General features: G+C 47.4%; 1 protein-coding gene across 1 annotated transcript; it reads left to right on the forward strand.

The window, feature by feature from the left end:
• Nucleotides 1-955: 955 nt before the first annotated feature.
• On the forward strand, nucleotides 956-11,768 carry LOC133360622 (trace amine-associated receptor 7h-like). The gene is made up of 3 exons (XM_061579416.1): nucleotides 956-1,041; nucleotides 6,414-6,575; nucleotides 10,916-11,768. The coding sequence occupies exons 1-3, from the start codon at nucleotides 956-958 to the stop codon at nucleotides 11,766-11,768; spliced, it is 1,101 nt and encodes a 366-aa protein (XP_061435400.1).
• The last annotated feature ends 2,509 nt before the right edge of the window (nucleotides 11,769-14,277 follow it).

Below are 14,277 nucleotides of genomic sequence, written 5' to 3' on the forward strand. Positions count from 1 at the left end.
GGTGGAGTGTTTGATGGTACAAGATACGAAGGAAGGTGCTTATTGTTTGTGGGTCTGATGGTAAGACCCTATCTATTAGTGACACAATCCAGGTTCAATAACATGGTTGACCAATAGGAAGCCATCAATTACCGCACAGCCGGGGATTGATCAGCTTTCCATTTTATCTGTAGCTGATGGAGATTCCTCTGGTACAGCCATAGAAGTCTTCACAAACTACGTGGTAAAAAAAATATTAAAGAAATATGGGAGCCAGAGGACATCCCTATCGCACCCCAAGGTGAACAGGGAATGACTCCAACTCCTGGCCAAGTAGTTTTACTGGGGCCTGCTCACCATCATGAAGGTCCTTAATAATTATGAGTGTATAGGTCTCTGTGTGAGTCGATGGGTCCTTGTGTGAGTCTATGTATGTAAATTGAACTTCTTTCGCACCGTACGTAGCCTTCCGTGCTTATCGGAGGTACGGGGGAAGGACAACAAACTAAAACGCAAAAAGCAGGAAATAGATTGTCTACGATGCAATGTACTTTAAATCCAATACAACACTATCTTGTATATTTTTAGTTTTGCCATGCGTACGCAGACCTTTTTCCAAGGACACTCTTCATTAGACTCCTTCATAAATAAGCGCAGTTGGTAATTGTGTAGGTGTTTGTGCAATTGCCTCCCGTGGCGCACTCAATCTCATCCGGCTAATTGCTCTCATTATCACCCTGAGTGTGAACACAACACCCCCCCCCCCCCCCCCACACACTCTCCCCCACCCATCCCTTCCCATGAGGAAGTAAGGGGCCTCAATTAGAGCCTTGACCCCTCCGGAGACTCGAACCTGTGTGTGCGCACCTCCCTCGTGGCTGAGTCCACGCGGACTCATACAAGGAGCAGGAGGAGGGGGAGAGGGGGGGGGGGACTGTGGGTTTCGGAGGACAAAAAGGGCGATCCGAGGCATGCGATGGATAGCGGAGAGGAAGCGGCGGTGGAGAAAGAGGAGAGAACCGACGCCACGACGCTTGATCGGTGGCCCACTCGCTCGCGCAGGTAAAGGTGCGGCTCCATCTGCAAGCGCCCGCTCATCACACTTGGGGGGTGTTTGGCCTCCTACTGCTTTCGCGCTGGCCGTGCATGTTGGCGCAAGTTCTGTTCATAGCGAGTAACAGCACCTATGAATGGTGGCACACTAGGTGGGTGGCCAGGACCACGCCCGGCCACCATTGTCTCCCTAATGGCGTTGTCTACTACACACGCCACACCAGGTACTCATTTGAGGCTGAGTCGACCTCTGGGAGGAGGCCCAGGACTGGTTCAGAAAATTATCACCAGTGTTAGTGACCGTGAGCAGGAATACGAACTTGGGTCCGTGGGTTCATAAAAGAGCCCTCTAACCGCTGCGTTGCTGCTCCCCTTACCACCACCCAGAGGTCGCAACCGGGTACCCGATACCCGTACCCTACCCGATACCCGACTACCCGTAGCCGACCGGGTACGAATACGGGTACCCGTTTGCGACCCTGGTGCAGCCGGGTACGGGTACAGGTAGGCCGTGAGTCACTGGTGAGTAACCGTTTGTCGCTCATTTCCCAACGTCTTGTCTCTTCTCACAATTCAAGTTCCTAGAATCAACCCACCCGCGCCTCCAACATGGCTTCATCCCAGAGGTCGCAATCGGGTACCCGTACCCTACCCGATACCCGACCAGGTACGGGTAGCCGGGTATCGGGTAGGGTACGGGTACGGGTACCCGTTTCCGACCCTGGTGCGGCCGGGTACGGGTAAGGAATCAAAACCCATTTGCGACCTCTGCCACCACCACGACCACAAGTGGGGGTGGCTATGCGGGTGACCGTTAGTCCACCACTGTAGAGGCGAGAGTTGGTGGATCACTGGCCACACGAACGTTGTGAAAGTCCCTTCCTGTGAGTGAGCATTGTTGAGGAGGTTTAGTGTATGTATGTTGAACTTCTTTCGCATTGTACGTAGCCAACCGCGATAATCGGTGGTGTTGGGGAAGGACAACAAACTAAACGCAAAATTCAATTTCAAATGAATTCGTTTTCAATCTAGATTTTAAATTGTATAGCCAGTTGCTTCCTGATATCAGAAGGTAGAGCATTTCAGATGGTCGTCGAAGCACATCTGAAAACACGCAATGCAGTGATCGTCTTTTGTTCGATGGTTATTGAAAAGCTGCTGTTGTGAGGATGGCCGGAGTTCCCATGATTGCTTATGATCCTTGACTAGATCAGCAAAGTACAGGGTGTCTTAAAAAGCATGGACCCGATTTGAAATCGCTATATCTCTGCAACCACGAACCGCCCATGAATTAAACTCTTACCACTTGAAAGGGCAGGGCACAGAGTTTCAAATGATGACCGCTAGATGCCTCTCCCAGCGCACAAACAGCCCCTAGCCTCAGTCATTCGCAAGATGGTGACCCCGCAACATACAAGGCGTTTTGCGTTCTGCAGTTCAGCAAGACTGAATCCGTAGGAAAACGTGAGAAGAGAGGCGTTTGGGACGAATTCAACTATCGTCTCGATGTTGTCCGTACAGCAGGTGGAGGGCATATCGAGCATTTATAAAATGGTTAGTAAAACTTGATAACTCATTAAACGTTTGTAACTTTTTGTGTAATTGTAACATGTTGCCATCGTGAAATATACTGCTTTGAAATTGGGTCCATCTTTTTAAAACACCCTGTATTGTGGTTCAGTCGAGGATAGAATGGATGGTACGCCAACTAGGCACGACATTGGCGATGACTGTTCGTCACCCAGCTTGACGAACTGTGATCGGCCATACATGTATGACTCAATCCACCCCTGTGCTGTATCCGGTACACCGAACCTTGACCTTAGCCACCCGATGAGTGTTTCACGGTCGATGATGTTGAAGGCGGCTGAGAGATCGAGGGCCAACCAACGCTGTGGCGCACCGGTCATCCGTGATCTTGTAGAGGTCATCTGTGATCTTGTAGAGGTCATCCGTGATCTTGTAGAGGTCATCTGTGATCTTGTAGAGGTCATCCGTGATCTTGTAGAGGTCATCCATGATCTTGTAGAGGTCATCTGTGATCTTGTAGAGGTCATCCGTGATCTTGTAGAGGTCATCCATGATCTTGTAGAGGTCATCTGTGATCTTGTAGAGGTCATCTGTGATCTTGTAGAGGTCATCCGTGATCTTGTAGAGGTCATCCATGATCTTGTAGAGGTCATCTGTGATCTTGTAGAGGTCATCCGTGATCTTGTAGAGGTCATCCATGATCTTGTAGAGGTCATCTGTGATCTTGTAGAGGTCATCCGTGATCTTGTAGAGGTCATCCATGATCTTGTAGAGGTCATCCGTGATCTTGTAGAGGTCATCCGTGATCTTGTAGAGGTCATCCGTGATCTTGTAGAGGTCATCTGTGATCTTGTAGAGGTCATCTGTGATCTTGTAGAGGTCATCCGTGATCTTGTAGAGGTCATCCGTGATCTTGTAGAGGTCATCCATGATCTTGTAGAGGTCATCTGTGATCTTGTAGAGGTCATCCGTGATCTTGTAGAGGTCATCTGTGATCTTGTAGAGGTCATCCGTGATCTTGTAGAGGTCATCCATGATCTTGTAGAGGTCATCTGTGATCTTGTAGAGGTCATCCGTGATCTTGTAGAGGTCATCGGTGACCTTTAGTAAGAGGCATCTCAGTGCTGTGGAACTTCCAGTACGCCGACTGCAACCGGTGTAATCTGCCCATCAAAGTGACGTGGGTCAGTAACCGCCTCAGACACACGCACTCAATGACTTTAGGTTTGAGATCGGAGCGAGCGATGTGTTATCTGCGTCATTTTGAACCGGTCTGGGAAACAACCCTCGCTGAATGAAAGATTTTCCAGGTGGACAATCAGTGGCGCAAGCAACGTCCGAGCACGATTTGAGAAATCGACGTGTGGATATAGTCGAGCGGCGATGTCTTCATTTGGCGGCCGTGCGATGAACATCGACACCTCTAGATTTGAAGCTTTCATGACTGCAAGGATTCATATTCTTAGGTTTTTCGGTAAAGTCACGTAGGTAAAAAAGTTTAAATTAATAAAAGTAAAATAAAATAAATAAATAAATCGCGACGTTTTGGAGGCAACACAAGCTTCCGTCTTCACTTGATACAGCTGTCGTGGCTGTGACGGTTCCACCTGAAGACGGAAGCTTGTGTTGCCTCCGAAACGTCATAATTTTTTATTTAATTTTTATTTAACTTTTATTAATTTAATTTTTTTACCTACGTGACTTTACCGAAAAAACCTAAGAATATCGACACCTCTGCCACCGATGTTGGTGCCAGGGTCTCGAGCTTTGGTTCCAGGTTGATCGAACTCAGATGGCAGAGCGGGAGAAAGTGTTGCCTTCAACTTTGAAACTGCGGTCTTGATCGTCACTGTTTCATTGGCGAAGAACATCGCAAGTGCTGTGCACAGACCCGGGTTGACTAGTAGATGGGTGGTTGTAGTGCAGCAGGGGTTGTGACCCAACTCAGTGATGCGTAGAGCAGAGAAACGATATTCTAGACCCATTCATGAGTCGGTTTGTGGATCTGTAGGTGGCTTTGTAAGCGAGAAGTCAAACGAGCCTTCTTCACGTCTGATTCGCAGCGATCGCCTCTGGTGACAGCCAGTTATTGCGGTGCACTTTCCCCATTATTGATGTGCCCGTTGTTCGGATGATGGCCACGAGTTGATCAAGAACATTAATGACGGCATTTTCTAATTTAGCTGCAAATGAATCGGCCGTCGAGGCAAGATCTGGACGCGCCGATGATAATTGCCACTGGATCTTCTGATGGAAAACATCATCGTCCAGTCGTTTGCAGTCTCGTATAATATCGCTGTGATGGGTGGGCGAATAATCGTTAAAGCCACTTTGCACATCACGAGACTGTGATCTGAAATATCCACGTCTTCGATAACAACATCGGTCACAGTTACAGCATTTGCAGCTGCGAATATGTGATCCGGTAATATTTCCCGAGTGACATGTTGTGCCGCTGACGTGCTGAGTTAAACTGTGACCATGGATAATGTCGACATTATCGCTGTTGATTTTACTACAAGAACCGGTTGGTCCGGGACAGTTCAGGTCACCACAATACACTACGAGGTCGCGCCCATTAGAGACACACGCACAGAGGGATTGCCACAAATGAACCACAATACCACCTCGCTGCTGATCTCGTCAGCAAGGAGCTATGAACCATGATCACGAGAACTCTCGTCATCATCCTAGCAGCAGCAGCTGCAGCGAATGTTGGCTTGGCCATCGCACAAAGACGGTCACTGCATCAAGCGGCACTTTCAGATGGGCTTCTGTGTCAGTCTGGAACACTCATTCCTTCTAATGTTAGGAAGCCACTGGAGTTATGCACTTTTAAATCATCATCTAGATTGAAACCCCATTTCTTTAGAACTGCTTGTTGTTGTGTTTAGTTTTGTTTTCCTTCCACCACACATACCATACATAGACTCGCACAGAGACCCATGGACTCACACAGATATCCAGAGACTCACACAGAGACCCATAGACTGAAACAGAGGCCCGTAGACTCACACAGAAGCCCATATACTCACACGGAGGCCAATGGACTCGCACAGAGACCCTTAGACTCACACAGAGACCCATAGACTCACACAGAGACCCATAGACTCCCACAGAGACCCACAGACTCACACAGAGACCCATAGACTCGCACAGAGACCCATATACTCGCACAGAGACCCATAGACTCGCACAGAGACCCAGAGACTCACACAGAGACCCATAGACTCACACAGAGTCCCATAGACTCACACAGAGTCCCATAGACTCGCACAAAGACCTATAGACTCGCGCAGAGACCCATAGACTTACGCAGAGACCCATAGACTCACACAGATACCCGTAGACTCACACAGAGACCCATAGACTCACACATATCCATAGACTCACACGGAGGACCGTAGACTCACACAGCCACCCATAGTTTGTTGTCCTTACCCTGCACCTACAATTAGCACGGTTGACTACGCATGGTGAAAAATAAGTTCTACATGAATACATACATAGACTCACACAGAGACCCATAGATTTATACACAGACCCACGAACTCATACAGAGACCCGAAGACGCACACACACCCTGTCCTTTTCCACAGCACCTCCGATCAGCACGGTTAGCTATGTACTGTGCTAAAAAAGTTCAACACACGTACATACGTACGTACACATACCTGTGGCCGCGTCTGAACTCTGGCTTGTGACCTCCGTGGTGTGATGTAAAAACGCGCTTAACCTGTTGTGGAACCCCCCCCCCCCCCCCCCCAAACAGACATGATCCATCCTCTCAATGCCTCCTCTGCACCAAACTCCTCCACCTCCTCCACCTCCTCCACCTCCTCCACCTCCTCCACCTCCTCTGCCCTCTGCGTCACCTCTCTCTATGACCTGAGCTGCCCCCCGTCCGACCTGACCCCCGCCGGCTGCTCGGCTCTGCTCTGCACGCTGCTCGGGGCCGTGGTGATCACGGTGGCCGGTAACCTCTTCATCGTCCTCTCCATCCTCTTCTTCAGGTGTGACCAACGATCTCCGTTCATTGATCATTCTGCCGGTTTTTATGTTTCTAGTCTGCGGGTCTCTGTTTGGGTATTTGGGTTTCTGTGTGAGTCTATTGGTGTTAACGTGTGTCTATTGGCCTCTGTGTGATTCGAGGGGTTTTTACGTGCGTCTAAGGGTCTCTCTGTGATTGTATTGGTTTCTACATGAGTCTATAGGTTCATATGTGCATGTACGAGTCTCTGTGTGAGTCTATGGGTTTCTGTGCCAGTCTGTTGATTTCTAGGTGATTCTTTGGTTTTCTGTGAGTCTCCGGGTGTTTGTGTGAGTCTATGGGTCTCTGTGTTATTATATGGATCTCTGTGTGAGTCTATCAGTCTCTTTATGAGTTTATGGGTCTTTGTGTTATTATATGGATCTCTGTGTGAGTTTATCAGTCTCTGTGTGAGTTTATGGGTCTCTGTGTGAGTATATGGGTATCGATGACAGGCTATGGGTTTATGTCCAAGTCTGTGAGTCTGTGTGTCTAGATCTCTGTCTTTGACTCTATGGTTCTCTATATGAGTCTATGGGTCTCTTTGTGAATATATTTGTTTTTTTTGTGAATATTGAGTCCCAATGAGAGTCTACAGGTCTCTGTGTGAGGAAATTGTTTTATGTGAGTCTATAGGTTTCTATGTGAGTCTGTATGTCTATTTGTGAGTATATAGGAATCTGTGTGAGTCTATGGGTCTGTGTGTGAGTCTATGGGTCTCTGTTTGAGTCGGTCAGTCTCTGTGTGAGGCTATATGTCTATCTGAGTATATAGGTTTCTATGCGAGTCTGTGCATCTATTTGTGAGTATATAGGTATCTGTGTGAGTCTATAGGTCTCTGCAGAAATCAATGGGTCTTGTAGCCACTACAGCGGCCAATGCGGCCTCCGGGCAGGTTCGAGGGGCTGGTAATCCATCCATCTTATATTTAACAACCGTGAAAACACGTGGAAAATATCGAACTAAGCTTGTGCCGGAAGCTCTGGGAGAACGGGCTTCTGTGATGTTTCCTGGCCAAACATGATTTGGTGGAGCCAGGAGACTGAACCCATACCCTCGGGGTTGCTCGAAAAACGCTTTTAATCACTGCGAGTGGCCACGTGAAATTTTCGAATGCTCAGTCGGGAGCTGGACCCGTACCGCCTGGATCTCTGCAGTATTTAGCATGTCCATTGGACTGGTTCTGGCTCCAGTCACCATGAGGAGTGGAGAGTCCTGTATTAGGGGCAGGAGACGGTAAACACAACAAAGAGTGACTCTTCTTCTGAACAAAATAACTAAGGGGGCGTGGGAGTGTGGCGGTGAGGTGTGGGAAGCTGTAAACCACCGGCTATTGTGGTTTAAGGCCAGGGCGATCATGCACAGATGCTATATTTTTCTGTTCGTCTTCTATATCAGACCTACATCTCTGCTTTATTGACCTGGTCAAGGCCTATGATACGATCAAAAGGCCTGGGCTCTGGGTTTTCGCCGTGCTTTTGGAGTCCCTGACTCTCTGCTCGCAATAATTAAGGACCTTCATGATGGTGGGAGGGCCAGGGTTCAAAGCTGTTCTCTGTTCACCTTGGCGTGTGACGGGGATGTTCTCTGGCTCCCACATTATTGAACCTCTTTCTTTCGACTACGTAGTTCGAGAAGCTTTCCATGGCTGTACCGGAAGAATTTCCATGTGGTACAGATGCAATGGGAGGCTGATCGATGCCCGCGTGTGGTTTAAAGATGGTTCCCTATTGGTCAACTATGTTACGTATGCGGATAATCTGGTGATTGCTGCTCACTCAGAGAAAAAGTTGGAGACACTGCTGCTTGACCTGGATCATGCTACTAATTGGTGGGACCTTACCATCAGCCCCCTGCAAAACTAAGCAGCTGCCAGGGTATTTTGTATCATCAAATACTCCACCCCCTCAACTCCCTATTGATGGGTTAGTTCTGTAGACAGTACAACAGTTTCCATACATGGGCAGTGTGCTCATGACCAGCTCCAGTTTGACAGCAAAAGTCTCATTCCGAATCAGTAGAGCGGCATCATATTTTCATCTTCTGTGTAATGCTGTATGGATGCTACCTGGTTTGTTGCTCCACAAGAAGCTTCAGGTCGTTTAGACCATGGTCATGCCCTCCTTTCTCTATGCTTGCGAAACGTGGAACCCCTTAATAGAACATTGTTGCTGGTTAGAAACATTTAGGCTGGCGTGCATACGATCCATCCTGTGTTAAACCAGTCTGGATTGAGTGAAGAGCTCACACATCCTTGAAATATCTGGACACAGTCCAATCGGTGAGCTCCTCTGACAGTCAAGGCTGCGTTGGCTGGGTTATGTAGCCTGCATGCCCAGCCATCACATACCTCCACAAATCACCCCCATGCACCTTGGCCTATGGAACTCACGCTCCGTTTGCAATAAGCCTGCATCCACCCTCGATGATTTCCTTTCAAAAAACATCGACACCCTAGCATTGACGGAAACCTGGATCTCTCCACTGAACACCACTACCCCGCCGCATTATCCACCCCCATGACCCAATTGCTCCATTCACCACGTACCTCTGTCAACTCTGCTGGGGGCTTATATTCTTAGGTTTTTTCGGTAAAGTCACGTAGGTAAAAAATTTAAATTAATAAAAGTAAAATAAAAATAAAATAAAAATCACGACGTGATACAGCTATCATGCTGTGACGGTCTGTCAGAAAGACAGCGTCTGAATGAGAACACTGTCTCTCCGACAGACCTGTTCTTCACATGAGGACGGCTGCTTGCGTTGTGACCAAAACGTCGTGAGAATTATTTTATTATGTTTTATTTTTATTATTTTATTATTTCCCTTCTACGTGACTTTACCGAAAGAACCAAGAAGATGAATCCCCGCAGTCACGAAAGCTTTCAATCGAAACGCTTGTACCTATGCTCCCCTTACACCCTCGGCAACGCCCCCCATGTCCTCGGTTATCATCAACGCTCAAGTAACAGCGCCGGCTCGTGCACAAAGCAGAGCACATCTGGAGAACTTCACCAACCCATGACTCACGTTCCTCATATAATTCCCTCCTTTCAAATTACACTTCAGCCCTGGAGGCTTCTCGCCAATCAAACCTTCCTTCCCTCATTTCCTCCCTATCTTCACACCCTGCTCTGCTCTTCAATACCCTAATCTCTCTGCTCCATCCATCTTCTACTGCACCTGAAACTTCTGCCCCCACTCCTGTGGTCCTCTCCAACTGCTTCATGACCAAGATCGCCCACGTCCACTCCTCCATAATCAATGCGAACCCTTCTGATATCCATGCACCTAATGACCCCCCCACCGTACTACTTATTCCTTAAATGCTTTGTCCACCATTTCCGTTCTGGAGCTGTCTACCATCATCTCTGCCTTACCGACCCCAGCAACATCAGCTCCATTCCCAGCCCCTGTCCCTCCAACCATTCTGTCACCTCCCTCACTGAATGCTGTCGGCTTGCATTTAAAAGCACCCTGAAAAGGGTGCTATATAAATTCGAAATAGAATAGAATGCCCAAACCGATTCTCTTCAGCTGGATAGAGGGGGCTAAACGGACGTGGCAAGGGATAGAGAAGAGATGGAATTATGTGGCACGAGAGAATGTGGAGCTGAGTGGACTTGCCAATGATTGATACCAGCAGTGTCAAGATCACCCTCTGTGGAGGAGGCTACTAGGCAGTAAGAGGCAGTCGCCCTCAAAAAACAATTAAGGACAGAGGAGCAACAACGAGCCGAGCACTGGGCGGCTTAAACACAGCAAATTGGAATGATAGGTGGCACAGGTTTTGCATTGGAAAGTTATCTTAGTCATACTCTTTGGTTCTTTCTGACTTTACCGAAATAACCAAAGAGTATGGATCATTGCAGTCACGAAAACTTCAGATCTAGATCATCTTAGTCAGTGAACCCATCGCACCTGGGACTGTACCTTGACCTCCTGCCAGCTGGTGTTCGATATTTTACATAGCCTCAAAGTGCACAAAGCCTGGCACAAGTTTCGATTTAAAGCTTTCGTGACTACAGGGATTCATCTCCTTGGTTCTTTCGGTAAAGTCACGTAGAGGGGAAGTAATAAAATAGTATTATTTTATTATTTAACATTATTTTATTATTTTATTATTTTATATTATTATTTTATTATATTATTGTATTTTATTATGTTTTATTTTTATTATTTTATTACTTCCCTTCTACGTGACTTTACCGAAAGAACCAAGAAGACCTGGCACAAGTGTCAAGGTGATGTCACCACCACTGAGTGGCAATTGCCAGTTGTTGTTGTTGTTGTGTGAGTTTATCGGTCTGTGTGCGAGTCCAGGCAGCTCCAATCTCGCTCCAATGTCCTGGTGGCGTCTCTGGCAGTCGCCGATCTCCTGGTCGGCCTCCTGATCATGCCCTTCAGCGCCGCACGCACCGCCTACAACTGCTGGTTCTACGGCGACCTCTTCTGCCGCCTTCACACGTGGCTCGACTTCTCCACCTGCACCTCCTCCATCGCCAACCTAGCGTGCATCTCCCTCGAACGCTACGCATCCATCGCGGAGCCCCTTCGTTACCGCCAGATGGTGACGCCGCGTGTCCTGGCCGCCATGCTGCTCCTGTCATGGTCCGGCCTCCCCCTGTACGGCGCCACCTTCATGCTGGGCTGGAACCTCGTGGGCATCAAGCGCCAGGTGGCCGAGTCGAGCTGCCGCCACGACTGCCGCGTCTACATGAACCCGGCGTCGACCGCCACGAATGTCCTGGTGGCCTACGTGATGCCGATGCTGCTGATGATCGTGGCGAACGCGAAGATTCACCGCCTCGCCCGGGCCCAGGCGAGAAGGATCGAGGGTTCGGCGATGGTCTCGGGGCGGGACGACCGTGCCTCGACGAAGCGGGAACACAACGCGACCCGGACGCTCGGCATCATCACGGGCGCATTCATTCTGCTCTGGATGCCATACTTCATCTTGGTGGCGAGCGAGCCACTGCTGGGCTACGGGACGAGCCGAGCCGCCTGGGAGGTGGTGTGCTGGCTTCCTTACCTCAACTCGGCCGTCAACCCGGTCCTGCTGATGGTCTTCAACCGCTCGTTCAATGGAGCCTTCAGGCTGGCGCTGAAGGGCAGGGTCTTAAAGTCCGGGTGCAGAGGGATCGACCTGTTTAATTTCAGGGATGGGAATATGTGAGGGGTAGGGGGAAGGGGAAGAACGGGGGAGGGGGGAGGAGGGAAGAGGGGGAGAGGAGTTTAGGGAATGGCCCGTGGAAGTGAATATCATAGATCGACCTCCGAAATCACCCCGTAGAGGACACCACTTTCACACAAAATTCTGTAAGTAGTTTAAAAAACAGATCATTGTCATTCAATCTTGCTTAGACCACTGATTCAACACAAGCAATCATTTTGAACCGGTTTCAAATTCCGGTGTCTCATCAGCAGTCTGGCTCACTTGACCCAAAAATGTTATGTTGTGACTTAGTGAAAGTTTACTGGAGGCTGCAATATTGAAATTTTACGTGAAGGAAATCGATGGAGAATGCATTCCACTTAGTGAAATACAATTTGTATTCAAAATAAATGTACAGTCATACCTCGGTATACGACCACTTTGGAAAAAGTCGAATTTGGTATACGTCGTGTTTTGACGAGAAAAAAATGTCTTGGGATACGACGTCTTGCTTGGGATACGACGCGCTTGCTAGAACTTGTATGGGTCGAGACGAATCACCGCGTACCCGCGTACAGTATACCCCATTCACGACTGAAACAAAGCACCGCTCCTCAGTCAACAAGCCGTAAGAGTATTGTGTGGAATGACCAGACAATGTCACACTTTAGGATCATTCTTAGTTGAAGGCAAAAACAAACTTCAATGGGCAGATTTTTAGTAAAACTCAAACCTGGTGAGCTTCAACCAGGTCCAAGTCAAGAAAAAGACAAAAAAAGAGAAAGAAAAAAATTAACCCGTAAAAACAAAGTTTTTCACTATAAATCCTTTATATGCGTGGCATCGGTTTTATTTTATTATATTATTCATTTCTGTTTTTCTTGAGTAAGAGTTTCATTTTTATCACATTGGTAATTTAAATTAAATATGAAAAAAAATACTAAAAAATAAATTGTCACGCACAACGAGTCTGTGTGCAAAATGTCAGCTCGATTGGATCACGGGAAGTCGGTTAAAAAACGACCGAAAGATTTGCACGGTCGTAAGCACGCAAGCAAGCAAACAAGTGAACTTAATATAAAGGATTTTTTAAAAACCCAGAATTTCAGTTTGCCGAAGTTTGAATGATAATAACATCTCCTCCTCCTTCCCTTTCTCACCACCATCCTCGTAGGCGATCAACTCCTCTCAGCAAGGTAAAGTGACGTTACATTTGATTTTTATTTAAATTTATTTTAATTTATGTATGCATTTTAGTAATAAGTAGTGTCTAAATAATTTTATACAACCCCATTAATGTATAATATGCCACTTAAAATATAATTTCTTATACTCTATTTCCTTTCCCTTTATTTCTTATGGGAAAAATGCGTTTGGTATACATCATTTTCGGTATAAGTCCTACCTGCTGGAACGAATTAACGACGTATACCGAGGTACCACTGTAATTGAAATCCTATTGTAGGGAACTCTACAGATAAAGTGCTAGAAGGCACGCATTGAGATCATTAGGAACAAGTGCCCAGACGGCACTGTTCTCATAATTCAATAAAGAACACACGTGTTGTAGTATAGTAGGGGGCCATTCTCCGACAGGGGCAGGGCCGAGCGAATATATAAGGGGGAGCGAGGCTCGTGGTCGGAGCTTTTCCTCAAGGACTAATCGATGACCAAGATGGACGACATCGGGGCTGACTGTTCGTGAACAATTTTGGTGGAAACCATCGGGACTGAAGATAGCCGTAGGAATTACAGGTGTGGCGGTCGTTACGCTTGGAACTGTAAATACGTTACGTTGTAAATCGAGTTTCTACTTCTACAAAATGGACGTCTCGAAGGAGCTTCCTCGAGTTTCTACTTCTACAAAATGGACATCTCCAAGGAGCTTCTTTGAGTTTCTACTTCTACAAAATGGACGTCTACAAGGAGCTTCTCAGAGTTTCTACTTCTACAAAATGGACGTCTCCAAACAGCTTCTTCGAGTTTCTACTTCTACAAAATGGACGTCTCCAAGGAGCTTCTTTGAATTTCTACTTCTACAAAATGGACGTCTCCAAGGAGCTTCTTCGAGTTTCTACTTCTACAAAATGGACGTCTCCAAGGAGTTTCTTCGAGTTTCTACTTCTACAAAATGGACGTCTCCAAGGAGCTTCTTCGAGTTTCTACTTCTACAAAATGGACGTCTCCAAGGAGCTTCCTCGAGTTTCTACTTCTACAAAATGGACGTCTCCAATGAGCTTCTTTGAGTTTCTACTTCTACAAAATGGACGTCTCCAAGGAGCTTCCTAGAGTTTCTACTTCTACAAAATGGACGTCTCCAAGGAGTTTCTTCGAATTTCTACTTCTACAAATGGACGTCTCCAAGTAGCTTCCTCGAGTTTCTACTTCTACAAAATGGACGTCTCCAAGGAGCTTCCTCGAGTCTCTACTTCTACAAAATGGACGTCTCCAAGGCGCTTCTTCGAGTTTCTACTTCTACAAAATGGACGTCTCCAAGGAGCTTCCTCGAGTTTCTACTTCTACAAAATGG

Source organism: Lethenteron reissneri, chromosome 69 (genome assembly GCF_015708825.2).
Source record: "Lethenteron reissneri isolate LAM-NWPU_2019-01 chromosome 69, ASM1570882v1, whole genome shotgun sequence".
In the NCBI taxonomy this organism is placed as follows: Eukaryota; Metazoa; Chordata; class Hyperoartia; order Petromyzontiformes; family Petromyzontidae; genus Lethenteron; species Lethenteron reissneri.